Genomic DNA, 16,660 nt, shown 5'->3' with positions numbered 1-16,660 from the left:
TATTTTATTTCCGTTGCAATTCAATCAATTCAAATCGTTTTCTTAATTATCTTGATTGAGACAGGCTTACAGGCCAACTGTAGTATATTTTTTGTAGGTTAGTTTTCCCAAAGTTTCCAAGATTTCCTTTAGCTTTTAAAATGAGTCTTCATAAATGATAAATGCAGTAAATAAAATATATTCGTTTATAACGTTCTTACAAATAAGCCTGGATGAAAAACCTTTAAACAATGCCATTATTAGAGCCGCCATGTTGATTTGCATAAATTTTTACCGATAAAAGTCCTGGAAAACAAAAGATGTTCTCTCTATATAATCTTTATTGTAAGACCGTAACCTAACTTTTCTGATATCCTCCTGCAGCGACTCCCGTGACATTTTCTAGAAACGTGGTGTCTATCTATGTGAACGCTGCTTGTATAGGAGTGAGATTTCAGAATGGCGACTGTCTTTACTTAGGAGAGTACTTATTCCCGCCCAGGAATCGTGCAATTAACGCGTGTCTTTGAACAGTTCCATGTGTTTTTCGTCGCGTACTCACTGAAAATGATTATAGAGAATCCAGATCAATTCAAGGCGTGGCTCACGGCCGTCTTGGAGCCACTGTAAGTAGGCCAGCTTGCCCGACCACAGTTTTAGGTGTATGTGTATGCATTTGATGTTGTAAATGGCCGTACATGTGCTATGCTTTACACCCCATGCAGATTTATATTTACGTATATCAGCCTCCTCTGCCTTCCAATGATCCACGATAGATCGTCGCGGAGACGGTACCGATTTGCCGGATTTATCATGCTTCTCGCTAACAACCAACGAAACAACAATATGCCGACCATCTCACGATGTATTTTCTCGTATATAATTGCAGGGAATGCATTCGGCATAATTGAGCGATAGAATATTTGAGCTTGCCGCATTATGTTTCGTAACGTTTGATTCAGTCATGATCTCGTTGAATATCACAATAGAATGTTGTGGCTCATTTGATACCCCTCCTGCACAGATAACTTGAGAATATGATAGTTGATTGTATAGTGATTTGTTGACAGTTATGGTTAATTGAAGGCAAATCTTCTTTTCTCTGTTAAAGAATTATATTGCATAATGAGTCTTGTTTAATGAGAAACTCCCATGTAAACAGTTTAATGTCTGTTGCTGAATATGCGTAAAGGAAACGTGCACCAAATAAATGGAAATGTATGAAAATATTGTATACCCTCCTGTTGAAACTTATATGTATTGTTTTTTTTATTGATTCTGAGCACATTTTTATTTGTGTTGATTTCATTGAGTATGTTTATTTTTGTACCTTCAATTAAGTAACAGAGAATAATCATTGCATGCTTTAATACATTATTATTTTGAGCATTAGGAGCTTATTAAAATTTTTTATGTATGTATATATGATCAAAAAATAAATTACAGTCTTTGGTGCAAGACATTAAATACTTGTGTAATTTTATTGTAATCTGGTGATGGATACAATGAGAAACGACATAAATTTCTAAACTAATTTTATAATTGTTAATACAATATTTGTTTATTTATTTTTATAGCTGCGACGCAGATCCTGCTGCATTAGCAAAATATGTATACGCTCTCGTTAAGAAAGACAAAACCCTGGAAGAATTAAGAGGTGGAATGGTTGAACAGCTTGATGTATTTTTGCAACAAGGTATTCTTAAATTCCTCTCCAAAATAATGTTGATTGCACAGGCTATAAATTAACTCTTTAATCTTACTTTTTTTATAGAAACAAAAAATTTTGTGGAACTACTATTCAAAACGTTAGAGACTCAAGAATATATACTTCCACCTGCAAAAAGTGATCCAGATGGTGGTGGGACACCACCAGGTGTAAATCCACCACCGCCTGCATTAGCGCCAGAAAAAGTAACAGAAAGTACAATTCCAATTACTACTATAAACACAAATCCTCCTGCTCCTCTTCAGATAAATGGATCTGCGCCTATGGCAATTGGTAAGCGCGAAACTAGGAAATCAGATTCTGAAAAAGTGGACAAAGAAAAAGAGAAACGTTCCCGAAGTCGGTAAGTTTATTGAAATTTGTGAAGTGAGTAGAATACCTTCTTATTACACTTTTTTAATATGCAATCTTTATATATTTTAGAAGTGGTCGAATGAGGTCTAGAACAAGGTCACGTTCACGTTCATGGGAAAGAGACAGGCGTAGGTCCAGGAGCAGGGAACATATTCGCCGTGATCGAGAACGTGATAGGAGTCGACCATGGAGAAATGAGTCGCCACCAAATACAAGACGGCATGATAGAAGGTACATAAAAAATTCTGTGTTTAATCATCGAGTATTTCGATTCATTAACTTTCTATTTTTACTTAAAAATTGTTATCTTTTGTACAGGCGGAGCAGAAGTCGTAGCACGTCACCGATACGACCAAGAATACGAGATGGTCCTGATAATCGAGACCACAGAGCTCGATTTAGGAACAGATCTCCGACGCCTCTTCGGTCGAGATCGAGATCAAGATCATTAGATCGTAAGAAGGTAGATCGTTCCGAAAGGATGGAGGTAGACAGAACAGACAGAATCGAAGGAAGTCCTGGTGGTGGTACTCCGACGCAGGATAGTAATCACGGAGACGTAGACATGAGGTTATCTACTACTAGTCAATCAATTCAGAGCGTAGTGGCTGTTGCTTCTAGTGTTCCAAATAACCAACCAGGTTTCCAAGCAAAAAGAAGGTGCAGAGATTTCGATGGTTTGTATTTTTCAAATAATTACCTCTTCACTTGTTAAGCTATGTCTACACGGCGACAACAACGAGAAACATTTTGTCGCCTCTTGTTGCTGCATGTTGTACAATGTTTCCAAGGAACAGCAACTTATAGAAACATTTTGTTCACCGATTGGAAACGGGCAACAAGCGGCAACATTTGTTGCTGGCAACAGAAACACGAAAAACCTAGGGAAACACTTGGGAAAAAGCGACGACTTTTCAAGCTACATGGAACAACAGTAAAAAGTTGCTCGTAATTGCCTCAGTGTAGACCTAGATTACCAGCTGGCAACCATGGTGTAGACATAGCTTTAGAATTAGAAATTTCTAGATTTCTAAGATGAAATTTTGTGATTACAGAAAAAGGGTATTGCATGAGAGGTGATCTGTGCCCTTACGACCACGGCACGGACCCAGTCGTATTAGAAGATGTAGCTTTAAGTCGCGTTTTGACCTTTGGTCCCCATAGTGCTCAAGCACCAGGAACTGTACCTGTATCCGCAGTACCGGAGCCTCCTCCAGGACCTAATGGAAATGCCCCACCGCAACACCTTCCTTTAGCAAGTTTACCTCCACCCCATTTACGAAATCAACATCATTCTAACATGGGTAAGTGTTATATAGAAATTTAGACTTTTTTATATTGTAAAAAGCAGTATGAAATAGATATCTGAATATCTAACGAATGTTTACAGATGCTTTCGCTGAGTATAACCCAGACGCACCGAGCATGGAGCCCCGAATGCCATGGGGAAGACACCCTCCACCTGGGCCTGGACTTTACGGGAGGGGTCAAAGAGAACTCATTAGTGTGCCAGTAATTCCTCATACAAATTCATCTGAAATAACACATACGCAAACGAATCCACTGAAACGCAAACAAGCGTTTGACTTTAACCGTCTTGGACCAAAGCAACGAGTCGTACATAATCCAGCGAATTGTTCTCTGGAACTGAAAAAGGTTCCACGTAGCCTGAACAACATAACGCAATTGAATAATCACTTTTCGAAATTTGGTAAAATTGTAAATATCCAAGTGAACTTCGGCGGAGACCCTGAGGGAGCGTTGGTTACCTTCCAGCTACCAGCTGAAGCAAAGGCTGCATACAGAAGTACAGAGGCTGTGTTGAATAATAGATTTATCAAAGTGTTTTGGCATAATGTTAACAATAATGCAGCTGGTGGTGCTATTGAAAACGTACCTCCTGGTAAGTTGTGTATTAACACTTCATGAGCGCACTTGATTTTCACAACTTTCGTGGGTACGCTGGGTCCATTTTGTCCGCGACTAGATTTTTACTGTTCTAAGCTTTCAAAAAATCAAAGTCTTTTTTAATGTACAATCGCTACTTGAGTCAAATGTTTGTAGGATTAATTAGGAAAAATAAAAATTCAGAAGAAGTTTACAAAAAAATCATAGTTCACTGCAGGCAAAATTAACCTAGTGTGTCCACAGAGGATTAAATTAGTATTTATAATATTAGTAAGTTATTTTAGTAAAAGTTAAATACTTTATTTAATGCTTCATTGTATTCAGGATGTCGTCCTTCTGTAAAAGAACGATTGGGAGCCGCTATTACTACACCAGCGAAAACCGAGGAAAACGAATATATTCCAACTCGTCGTTCCACCGAAGAGCAAGTTACGCAAAGTGTGGTCCCAACATCGCCAAAAACCACCACTACCACGACAACTACCACCACTACCACGACCGTTCCTACACGAGAGGATAAAGTTCTCGCAATAAAAAAGACACAAGAGATATTAGCTGCTAAGGAAACGTTAAAAAAGAAACAAGAGGAGAAGCGTAAAGAGGCGATAAAATTAACCGCCGACTTACGCAAGAGGAAACAAGAGCTATTGGACAAGCATTTAATAGAAATTCGAGCTTTGATCGAGAAGGCGGAGAAGAATCCTGAACAGAAGGATGCGATAATGGCGACGATAAAAAATTTGCAACAATCTATTGACAATTTGCGCAAGGATCTGGCTGCAAATGGACAAATCGGTGGAAATAAATCGCAAACGAAATCTAGAGAACAAACTCAGAAAGAGATTTTAGACGCAGAATTAGATTTAATGACTGCACAACAGGAGGGACAAGATGCTGGAGAGTTACAAAAGAGATTAAACGAGTTACGAGCTCAGGCTGCTGCATTGGGTTTAAATGCAGGTCCGACCGTTGGTAGAGGTACAAGATCCAGTAGAGTTGTACGAGGCACCCATGCATTATCATATAGAGGCCGTGGTAGAGGTAGTTTTGCCCATGTCTCGGTGGATCACAGACCGACGAGTCTTCTAGTCTCTGGTTACGAAACTGAAGAAAAGGCTGAAGTTTTAGCGCATTTTCAAGTAAGAATCTACAGATACGTATATTTCTTCTTGTATATATCTTTGTATTACTTGTTAAAATTAATTCACATATTTAATTTTAGCAATTTGGAGAAATAGTAAATCAAATAGTAGATGATGCTACGCCTTCGATTGTGATTAATTTTAAATCCAGGAAAGAGGCTGAGGTGGCTTTAGTAAAGGGACGCACATTTCAAGATAGATTATTATCTATAACATGGGTTTCTGGACATCACTTACACCGTGGCGGTGGTGGTAGTAACACAAATGCCTCTATGCAACTTTCTTCGCGTTCCGAACAAGCACCGACCACTACTGATGAAGAAATTGATTTAGAAGTGAGTTATCATTCAAATATTTAATTAATTAAAATGTAAGTTAATTAGGAAATCTCCATTTATAGAACTGTCTACATGTTACTTCATTCGAAGTAGATAAAGTTTTTTCTCTTCTATATGCAATGAAATTAATTTGTAACAGGGCAACGCAGAAGCACTACTGCTCGAAGAAAATGAAGAAGAGGAAGACGAGGATGGTGAATCACGTAGCTGGCGGCGATAGCAGCGCAAGCGTTACTCGTGACAAAAATTCGGTACCAGCTACTACTACAATGACTGTGTGATGATCTGGGCGAATCAATATAGGCTCAGCACCTGCGCCACTGCTGCACCGTCGTTTGATGCATCAAATGCCATGATTTTCACGAAAGAATCAGGTTACGAGCTCGGTCACGTTATCATGAGTGTTACACTATTTGTTAATATTATTAAATATATGCGTGTGCGCATTATGACGGTATAAAAAAGCATTATATACCGTGCGAAATTCGCGCGTCACAGAAATATAGAAAACTGATATGCAAGTTTCCAGCAACAAAAAAAAAACTAACCAAATCTATCCCATTATTTGTAGAATAAAATCGCTATGTTTTGTATGGGAAACTATCTTATTCTGAATTCATCAAAGTCCTTTTCTTTCGTGTGTAGAACTGTGAATTCGTCGTCTCTTGTTATTTCATTCGAGATATACCTATTGATATAAACAGTAGGCTGACTTTTAGAATAAGTAGATACTTATAATTTTCAGAAATTTTACAATCGAAAGTGAGGAAACTATATTTATAACTTGTAAGATACAAATACAATTTATTATATAATTACTACATAAGATTATAGCGTATAACGCTTCGAAGTAGTGTAATTGGTTTTTCTTTCTTTTTTTACTTTCACTTGATGTACTATTTAAAGATTGTTCCTGTAATGATGTACAGTGTAATGTATAATTGTCATGATGATTTCCTTTTATCAAATGTCAATGAAATTAAGTTGATTTAGAATCGAAAAAATCTTATTCGTGCATAATTTTACATAGTTGTTTCAATATATACTGAAAGAAAAAATAATATATAATTGTTATATAAATCTTCTTAAGATTAGTTTTCAAGGTAAGTATTAAATTCTGCAATAAAAAAAAAAATGAAAACTCGTATACATTTAACGCGAATATTAGAAAAAAGAAAATCTCAGACTATGTTTCAACGCCTTTGGCATTTCGTTATAACATGAATAAACTTATTTGATACATTTTGAAATTAATTTTGAGTAAACTCCTACCCAATATTTCGTTAAGTATTCCAATCCTTATGAACTGTTATAAATTATTTACAATAATTTGCTATGCAAATTGCAGTCTAAATCTTGTATTAGATTAAGAAATCTTTTTTACTTTTTAATTTGAACACTAAGGTACTAAGGCAACTGTATTATAGTGTACAAAATTTCGAAAATATCGAATTTGAGTGTCACGTAAGCGAAATGTATCTTAGAAAAAGCTAATACACTATACTAATTTTTTGTTATATATTTCAATATTACTTTAATAAATAAAATTCAAGAAATATCAATATATTTCAGTATATTTTTTATCAAAGTTTTAAGTATACTTGAATAATTTGTTTACTAAAATATTGATCACATTTACTGAAACATTGTACAATATTTTAGAGCTATTGTTATTTTAACAAATAATACATTTTTGATGTCACTTTTCAACAACACTCATGTACATAAAGAAAATAATTCATATTAAATAAAAATCATGTAAAACGTACATGCAATTAAAAGCCGAAAATAATCTCAAATACATACAATTGTGTTTGAATTGTCCATATAACACCATTATGGAGACAGCCAACTAGCTAATAAACTACCTAAAAGTACTTGTGCGACTGGTAAGATGGACAATGGTAAATTCACTGCTGGACCATGAGCTGAACCATGATAAGCACCACGTAAAACCCAGCTGCCAAGACCAACTGACTTGTGAGTACTTGTAAAAAGTGCAGCTAGTAAGATGTTCCGAGGGAACCACCGAGAGCACAAAATCCAACATAAGCAGCTAACAAACAGTTGTCCCACGCAAGCTTGAACATAAAAAATACTAATACCATTGAGAAGAACCATGCGCATACTAATCCTTCGACACACTTAAACACATATGTGCAATAATATTGCCATATAGACGTTCAGACGTGACTTTAACATTTAGTTAGTTACATAGGACAATAATGAAACACTTACCAATTAATACACATAATAATATATCAGTGGCCTGCAAAGATGATGCATCTACTGAGACAGCATCGCAGAACCAGTGATACGCTGTGGCTAATAATAATCCTTGAGAAAACCATGGTGACTTAATTTTAAAGCAAAAGTCATACTTTAGAATGTAAGTTTGAATCGCAATACCAATGAGTAATGGTATAATTGTACTGTAAATCGTTTCTTTAACATTTACACCAACCAGAGGAGGTGTAGATGCACCTAACTGTTAACAAAAACAAAGTAACAGATGTATGTAAAGAATGTTTGTAATATTACAGAAACATATTATTTACCACAAAGTAGAGTAATATAGGAGATATAAATAGTCCTCCAAAATGAGAAACTAAAGTTATGACAATGCTGGTTGATAAATCTGCTTGTGCCAATCGACATAGAACAATACTTGTATTGAATGGTGGTGGCATGCAGTAAAGTACCTTAAAGAGAAGAATGAATAGAAATACTTATAATTTATAGTTTTACTGGGTTGAAAGCATGTTTATCTTTGCTTACTTCCATTCCTTTTAACAGCCATACGTTGACATTTGCATAAGTCAGCAAACATACTCCAACTCTCATCAGAAAAGGCATTAATATATATATAAAAGTCATTGTAAATACTAGCAAGTAGCCATTGCTTAATGTAGAATATAATGTCTTTGGATCACATAATAACCCTGCTTCTAAATATGTTAAAGGCACAGCAAAATATCGAATGATGATATTTCCATTTAAAAGGCCTGCAATATAGAATATTAAATTAGTAAAATTCAAAAAGAAGTGGAAATGTAATTACAGAAGCATCATTTTGTTACAAATACCATTTGTTTTACCCAGGTGTGGTTTAACAGTTGCAAATACCATGCATAGGAGCATTATTAAAAAATACCCATATCTATATAAAAGTTCATTTTGCTTTTTTTTTCGTTGAACCTCTGGTATATATTTTAGATACATTATTATTTAGTTTAATGCATGTCTGTAATAATTAAAATATTACTTATAAAATTGAAGCTACTTCAAAAGCAATAATATTGGAATTTAAATAACAATGTAAATAGAAAGAAGATTTGATTTATACAATGAAAAAGTATTAATAATAGTAAAGAAGGTTCGAACCATTTTTCTGAAACTTAGAGTGTATCTGCCTATGAGCAAAGACAGCCAATGTAGCATTTTTTTCTGGCTCTTCTGTAGGAAAGTTTCATGCATTGTCTCCTTTAAAACATTTTGTGCGTGCACGCTTGGATGAAATACTATATATCTAAATACTCCTATTTCAACATGCTTAAAATGTATAAATATGTAATTACGTAAAACAAGCATATCTTAATATCTATGATACTATAATGAGATTCGTGAGTACCTAGAATCATTCTCATAGAAACTATTCTATTCTATAATAGCTTGCTGCTATAATTTGTAAGAGTATGTTATTTAATAGTCGTAGAAAAAAATTAAATATCAATCCAAGGAAAAATGCATCTAAGTTGAAGCCTTGCTTATAAAATTCTTAATGTGATAAGATGTGAAAAATATCTAACATTATAATTTATAATGTATAAAATTGCATGTGTTCAAATAGAATTATTACTCAGCCTTATCACTAATCACAAACAAGTGAAATTAAAATCAACACTTTTTTGTGATTTTATTAAGAACAGTGCCTTGTGCAAATCGAATATAACTGCATGTGTTAAAATTTAATTATTACATGTATATGTATTTACACGTTCTCATGTACACTAATTGATGTTCAATTTTGAAAATTTTATGAAAAATAAATGGTTTCACTTTCGTCACAATTTATCAACATTTTTTCGAAAATGTTTCAAACATATGAAGAACAATTAGCTATCGTATACAAATTGTCGACTGTTTCAAAGACTGTTGCATTTGATGCTCAAGTGTTTAGATACAAGATACGAGCAACGCGTCGTGCTTTACTGCATTGTACTTCTATATAGGGTGATCCTTCTAACGTGGCCATATGCATTTATAGATTTTCGTTTATGAAGATATAAACAGATATTTAATAAAGTCTTTAAGATATTAAATTCCCTACGAGATTTTCATAAAATTATACTCTTTAAGATAGCAGAATTATCAATATAAATAATTTTCATACTCTTTCTTAAAATTTGGAATTAGAACTCAGATATAAATAAGTTGAGCCAAATATTGAAATTAATTATTACACTGTTCAAGTCCTATTGATAGAACTTTATGCTTGGCTATTTAGATCTTCTACATATGCGTTTCCTGAAAAATGTGAAAATGAATTAAAGAAAGTCAGTTTGTTAATTATCATTTATTATAATAATATTAATAATATAATATAATAATATTAATAATAAGATTAATGAAACAACAGTTCACAGTGCTTGTAAATGTGGCACATTACCACACACCTTGCTGCCATAAGTCGGGGTCCACCCTCCCTGGCAAACACATTTAGGAGCTTAAACTGCTCCTTTTATCAATTATTCACATCTTCTTTTCTTACAAAACTTCGTAACTTTTATACATATAGCGCGGACTATGACTAAATACATAACATTGGTTTGTAAACGAAGTTACACATAAGTTACAAGACTCGAAAGAATTAACATTCGATCGCATTACCTTCAACACTTTTCGGCAACGTTAACAGACAATTTTCAGTGGACCTTCTCTAAAGATCGAATCTATATGGCAAGTAAAAAGGGACAAGTAGTTTGTAACGCAAACTACAATGAAAATGTTTAATGATATGAAAACAGATCTCTCTTTTTAACACCAAATCTTTCTTTCAATTTGTATAAATAGTAATGCAAAGCATTACATACATGCTATAATACCCTCTTTAATATAAATATTGAAATGTCTCGAGTAACGTAGGTATAAAAAGATCACATATTAGCATGCTCAGTGACACGAGAATGTTATATTAAGGTACAATGTCTTTGATCTTTTTTATTAGCAACCCGACGAAAAACGATATTTCATTTAATGTATTCATATGATACAGAACTTTAGATTCACTACATTGTAATAAACCATTATTCCTAGTCATTCCTGATCGAGAACATGTTGCAAAACAAAAAGTGAAGTAGAAAAGTTCAATAATAATCTGGCAAATGTGAAAAATTTGTTGTAATACTTTTAAATTGAACATATATTTGATAACGAAGTAATTGGCTTTTTTGCGAATTTTATATTAGTGAATAAAATAAGAAACACCTAATTGATAGTACCATCTACGCTAGAAACGCGGATTATTATACACCAGTACTCATTCAATATGTGTATATATATATAATAAAAACACGAGAGAAAATTGTATAATACCAATTGTATAATACCAGAGCATGCCAAAGACAATAGGACTACAAAAAATAATATAAAAATAATTTAAACTTAAAACTTTTTACGTTCGAAGAGTTATTCTCTCAATCACATGTGATTTTTAAGAGCTACTCTATTGTATAAACTATATACAGAGTGAAATTGTAAGTTCTAAGGCGAGGAAGTATACATGGATGAAGTTCTAGGATGCCAATGATCAGTTCTATTAAAAAAAAAAAAGAAAAAAAGAGACGAACATTCTCCTATGTCGTCAAAAATATATGTGAACAGGTGTTGAATAATATAAATGTTTCGTTATTAGATTAAAAAATATACATACCCTTAAGAACTATTGAATACATATGAAGAAGTATAAAAATTAATCAGTTCACTATGTTCAAAGCAGCAGTCTTTTATCTGTGAGTATGAAAAGTTCAATTAATAAAGAAAAAGAAAACAGTAAATCAAACAATTCGACAAGAACCTGATATTAACAAATGATGGATAATACAGACATTAGTATGAGTAGTAAAACACTAGACGATATACAACATTGATCTATTATTACAAGTAAACATCTATCTATAAAAATACAATGCATTTGTAACAAATTGTCACAGTTTACTGTTAGTATTTCTGTCCATTACTACTGTAATCTTCAAACAAAGAATGAAAGGGAACGGAAGTTTATCACACAATGATATGTCAAAACATTAACTAGTAACTCATACTAAAACTTTTTTTTTCCTTTTTTTACTATTTCTCTTTCAATAATACTGGGAATTGGACTAAAACAGAACGTAATGTTGTAAAATAATGAATGTATATCATGAATGTACAAAGTGAGAAAGTAAAAATCGTTGTAACAAGAAAACCATTAAAGGCACATAGTGAATTATGCAATAAAATTATTTTTGTTCTTCGTATAGACAGATTCCGTTACATTTTACATACTTTGTAAAATAATGATGAACACTGATAACAAAGCTTATGTATCTAACTTTATATCTTACATACAAAAATTAAAGGCAATATACATAGATTAACAGTATCCAATTACTGTATTACCCATCTACACAGAATTTAAGTGGCGATGAAATTGTAAGACATAAATATTTAAGATATTACCTGTTTGAAATATTTATCTATAGTTGATGATAATTTTAACAACATGATGTTATATCTTCATCGCTAGCAATTGATTATCATGCAATTTCACTCTGCATACCATTCTTCCGTTCTCATATTATCAAATATCGATCATACTTTTTTAACTTATAAACTAGAGTTTATATTCATATCACAATGTCAAGGCACTTAAAAGAATCATTTATTCCTTAAGCACCTTTACTCCCCCTCCTTTAGTTCGACACAAATATAACACAGAGAAGATTCAGAAGTTTGTAGTGCTATTGCTTCGATTGACCTTTTTACCCACTACCCGAGATGACGTTCTGGTTGGCGTTGGTCTCAGCTTATAGCCCCCCGCGTTCATTGTACTGTTTATGGCTGCTACATTCGGAGCAATGGTTTTTAAACATTTAGCCGCCTCTTGTAGTTGTTTCGATAATATTTCATTCTTTAGCTTTTCCGCGTTCAATTCCCGTCGAAGTTGAGCCTTCGTTTTATTTCCAAAAGGACATAACACTCTATGTTGTATTAGACATACCGCTGAAGGTCTCATTTCAGGGTTTGGATGAATCATTAACTATAATCAAAATAAGTACATTCATGAGACTAAAGTACAAGTTTTCACAAACCTCAAAATTTTCAGATATTTTTACTAGAAACCTTGATCAGAGCTGGGTAAAATGTTATTTCAAATAGTAAATAGAAAATAATCTATTTTGTTTTAGACTGTACATATAGTTTTGAAAATAAAATATTTCAATGACAATTATTTAAAATGTTATGTGAAATATTTTTTCTATAAATTTTATCCAGCTTTGACCTTGATAAAATTGAATCAAAATAATACTTATTCTGTAATGATGAAAAAAACACTTACTTTTAGTAGTTCGTTAAGGTCACGACTATAATGCGGTAACTCCTTTAAATTTCCATTTCTAATATCGTGCCATTCGGGTCCGTTTTTAGGTAATGGACCTCCACCACCTGCTTCATAAACGGTTAGTCCCAAAGCAAAAATGTCAGCTTTCGGTAAATGACTAAAATCGTCGCGCAAAATTTCTGTTGGTAAATATCTACAATCTCCTTCTTCCACTTGAGGATTATTAACCGACGTAACATGACCTAAATCGCCTATTTTATATGTAATTTCTTCTTCAATCGTTTCTTCTTCGTCGAAACCGTCATCCGCTGAATCGTAGTTAACTGCAAGTAGCCTCTTCTCTTTCGAAATAAAAATATTTCCAGGCTTAATGTCCATGTGCACTAGTTGCATACTATGAATGTATCTTAAACCTTCAGCGACGTGTAATAAAAGTTGCCGCATTTCCGCTTCGGTGAAATGCTTGTTTTCCTTTTCTAAATTCACGATAGCGTCTGCTAAACTACCACCATTACAGTATTCATTCTGGATAATCATATGATTGTCTTCTGCCCAAGCTGAATAATATCGTACAACGTGTTGATGTTTACCAAGTACAGCATGCGCGTATACTTCGTTTAACGCATTTTTTTCGTTAATACTCCCAGCAACAGGCTTAATACTCTTTTTAATGGCATATGTGCAACCATCTAATCGATTAATGCACTTATAAACGGAACCGAATTCACCTGTGCCAATTAATCCGAGCTCGTGGAACTCTTGATGGTATCTTGGAATATTAGAATCTTGCAATGCTACACGTTTCGTCGCTTGTTCTATTTCATTATCCGAATCGTCCGAATCGGCCAAATCGAAGGGTGGAATTTGTATATCAGGTGAACTGACATTGAAAAAGAGATATTACGTAAAATATGACAATTACTTGATTCTATTCATATACATGGTTTCACTTACCCATTGAGACTACGTTTAGATCTAGTACGTTTCCTTGCAGTTAATAACATTCCATTTGGGGTAAAAGGATTTACATTTGCAGCAGGTTTGTCCGTTTTGTTCTGGTAATTACAGGATCTTGGTTTATCTAATGAAAACAATCTAGTACATTTAGAAGGGAATGGAGGCATTGTGCTTTTTTCCATTAAAGTTTTAGGTGTAGCAGGAGAATCAAATAAGCGTAAAGCTCTAACACGCTTATATGGCGGACTACATGCCATAGACATCTTTTGTGTACAGACATTCTCACGAGAGGGAATCCTGATTCTTGATGTCCCTGTAATAAATATTATCACAAATAATTACCATATTACTTCTTAGACAATACAACACTCTATGTAACAGAAATTTAAAAATACATCAATATTCAAGCCTTTAATGTCTAAACCTCAATCTTATTTTCACATTCTGATTATTTCTGTATTTAAGAAATATTACATTATGTTTTTTATACTTTCTACAGCTCCTAATTTATATGTACTTCTGTAAACTATTCTCTTATCTGTTTTGGAATTTAAAAGTACTAGTTATCTTTCTTCAATGAAGCTGTTATTTTACAAAAAGTTGCTTTTAAGGTAACAAAATTTAATAACTATTAAGGACTGACATTGAAACAGGGTTAAAATATATGTTTGTTTTAATATCTTTTAATTATTTAATAAAATAAAGTGACTGAAATAGAATTAATTTTCAAATTAAAGTGTTCTTTTAACAAAGCATCAGATGCAATCAGATGCAATCAGATCCATGTTTCTTCATATTGAAAACTCTATATCTAAAATAAAATATGTAAAAAAGTAATTTTACATAAAAAATAAAAAGAATATAATACTTCATTCTAGTTAGTTTGTTAATAAGTGTTATCTAAAGTATGATGTTTGTTAAATCAGTATAAGTCAATAAGTATGAAATATCATACAAATTTTGCCAAAATACTTTTTCCATTATTGTTATTTTAATCTTAAATTCATAGAATTATATATATCAATGTTAATGTCTTTATTAATACAAAAGTAAACAGAATCTGAGATAAGATCAGTACACAGTTCCATTATGTTTACTGACTACTTCTCAATTATTCTCTCATATATGCATGATGCAAAACAATTGTCTAAAAACAATATCAATTTTCTAACACCATGCATAACTCTTCCACCACCCTAAATATCAATACCAATACACAAAGAACTCTTAAAACTATTGTTTGCACCAGCATGTGAGTAAACATAGAATCCAAAACAGGATACCCAAACATGATATAACTCACACGGATGCTTCAAAAGATCTCACAGCTAGAATAAAACAATATAAAAAGTAAGAATTAATACTAGAAAACAGTCTAAATATTCAAAAACTAGGTGACATGCAATGTGGATACTCAAATCATCATCACGGTCTTGGAGACTAATTTCCAACTCCGAATCAAAATATTTTCACAAACAAAATCCACGTGACAATAAACAATACCTCTAGAAACACATCGCAATCCAGATATCTGTAAGAAACAGCACCACGCGGGGGCCAAAAATTCAAATTCGTACTAACCTGTCACGCTACCGATCGGAGTTTTGCTATTATCAATTTGCACCGTTTGATTGTTCTCACTGTCACTACAATCCATCGTGTTGCTGAAAGACAACTTCCTCGGCTGCAACGGCGGTGAACATCCAAGGTCCTCCGCCGACGAGTCTAAAATATCGTCGACATCGCAACCAGAGCTGTTCGTGCGACAGCTGATATTCAACTCCTCGTCCTGAATATCGCACGCCTCGAAATGCAACTTCTGCACGACTTCCATGGCTCCTGAACTGTCACCGTGAGTAGCCGTGCATACAAACGTCCCGTGTACGCCGCGTATGCCAAAGCTAGAACTGCTACTAATTAGAGAATCCTGTCAATTAAGTTTGAACACGTTCATTCAAACAATCGCTCGTACCACGCTACGTTCGTTATGGCGGGTGGCCCGATGTTTCCTGGGAAATTCCTCCCGACTAATCAGAAGCTCCCTTAAGAACCGAGGACTATTCAATTCGATGTAACACGCTCTCCTATTGGCTGTCCCTGTTCACAATGGTCGTACATAGTAGCGTCATCTGCGCACGCTTTCCAAGGGTGAGAGCATTCGCAGTGAAATTCTAAAAATTTTGTATCACGCCCGATCTCTCGGCGATTTCGGCAGAAATCGAAGGACGCTTTGAAACGGGCCGATCTACCGATAGACTGTCGATGAAAACAAATCCCCTTTTACATCGATGACCTCATGCAGCAAAATCCCATGCTTTCTGTAAAAACCATGCCTCGTTATTATTCTTTGTAATTTAATTATAGGCTTTATATGAAATGAATGGAAAAACTGAAGGGAATACGAATGCTTTTCAGATTACGAGCTATTTCGAAAGAGTTCTTTAAATATTTCCCAGAATTCGCATTTGTATTAGTTTGAACAAATTACGTCGACTTTGGTACGACGAGGATTAAACGAAAAATTGAAATTTTCATGAAATACGTTCGCTTTGAAAATCGCAGGGATCGGGAAATTCAGACAAGATAATCTGTACTCTGATTTCCCGATGATCGTCGAATTTGATGAAATATTCGATTAAAAACGCGATGA

At 33.8% G+C, this 16,660-nt stretch overlaps 3 protein-coding genes across 7 annotated transcripts; 1 reads left to right on the top strand and 2 right to left on the bottom strand.

Moving 5' to 3' along the window:
• Positions 1 to 437: 437 nt before the first annotated feature.
• On the top strand, positions 438 to 5,728 carry Swm (Zinc finger protein swm). 2 transcript variants are annotated; one of them, XM_076376738.1, is made up of 10 exons: positions 438 to 605; positions 1,557 to 1,675; positions 1,754 to 2,051; positions 2,132 to 2,293; positions 2,381 to 2,739; positions 3,118 to 3,366; positions 3,453 to 3,965; positions 4,295 to 5,109; positions 5,193 to 5,447; positions 5,590 to 5,728. In XM_076376738.1, exons 1-10 carry the CDS (start codon positions 547 to 549, stop codon positions 5,668 to 5,670), a joined length of 2,910 nt encoding a protein of 969 aa, XP_076232853.1. In that variant the 5' UTR covers positions 438 to 546; the 3' UTR covers positions 5,671 to 5,728. The 2 variants fall into 2 exon arrangements, with proteins under 2 accessions (XP_076232853.1, XP_076232859.1); XM_076376744.1 differs by having other exon boundaries at positions 5,193 to 5,482; positions 5,590 to 5,720.
• Positions 5,729 to 6,355: 627 nt separating this feature from the next.
• On the bottom strand, positions 6,356 to 9,649 carry LOC143178217 (sodium/bile acid cotransporter 7). 3 transcript variants are annotated; one of them, XM_076376758.1, is made up of 7 exons: positions 9,446 to 9,649; positions 8,537 to 8,694; positions 8,229 to 8,455; positions 8,009 to 8,152; positions 7,689 to 7,938; positions 7,257 to 7,531; positions 6,356 to 6,495 (listed from the first exon to the last, which is right to left on the bottom strand). In XM_076376758.1, exons 2-6 carry the CDS (start codon positions 8,670 to 8,672, stop codon positions 7,287 to 7,289), a joined length of 1,002 nt encoding a protein of 333 aa, XP_076232873.1. In that variant the 5' UTR covers positions 8,673 to 8,694; positions 9,446 to 9,649; the 3' UTR covers positions 6,356 to 6,495; positions 7,257 to 7,286. The 3 variants fall into 3 exon arrangements, with proteins under 3 accessions (XP_076232873.1, XP_076232868.1, XP_076232880.1); XM_076376753.1 differs by lacking the exon at positions 9,446 to 9,649 and adding an exon at positions 8,835 to 8,971; XM_076376765.1 differs by lacking the exons at positions 8,009 to 8,152; positions 9,446 to 9,649 and adding an exon at positions 8,835 to 8,971.
• Positions 9,650 to 12,025: 2,376 nt separating this feature from the next.
• On the bottom strand, positions 12,026 to 16,170 carry LOC143179822 (wee1-like protein kinase 2). Of its 2 annotated transcripts, none has more exons than XM_076379206.1 (5): positions 15,983 to 16,170; positions 15,592 to 15,917; positions 14,008 to 14,323; positions 13,051 to 13,933; positions 12,026 to 12,750 (listed from the first exon to the last, which is right to left on the bottom strand). In XM_076379206.1, the coding sequence occupies exons 2-5, from the start codon at positions 15,842 to 15,844 to the stop codon at positions 12,436 to 12,438; spliced, it is 1,767 nt and encodes a 588-aa protein (XP_076235321.1). In that variant the 5' UTR covers positions 15,845 to 15,917; positions 15,983 to 16,170; the 3' UTR covers positions 12,026 to 12,435. The 2 variants fall into 2 exon arrangements, with proteins under 2 accessions (XP_076235321.1, XP_076235330.1); XM_076379215.1 differs by having other exon boundaries at positions 15,592 to 15,911.
• Between the last annotated feature and the right edge of the window lie 490 nt (positions 16,171 to 16,660).

Source organism: Calliopsis andreniformis, chromosome 1, assembly GCF_051401765.1.
Source record: "Calliopsis andreniformis isolate RMS-2024a chromosome 1, iyCalAndr_principal, whole genome shotgun sequence".
Classification (NCBI taxonomy): domain Eukaryota; kingdom Metazoa; phylum Arthropoda; class Insecta; order Hymenoptera; family Andrenidae; genus Calliopsis; species Calliopsis andreniformis.
This window is presented reverse-complemented; position numbering and strand designations above follow the sequence as displayed.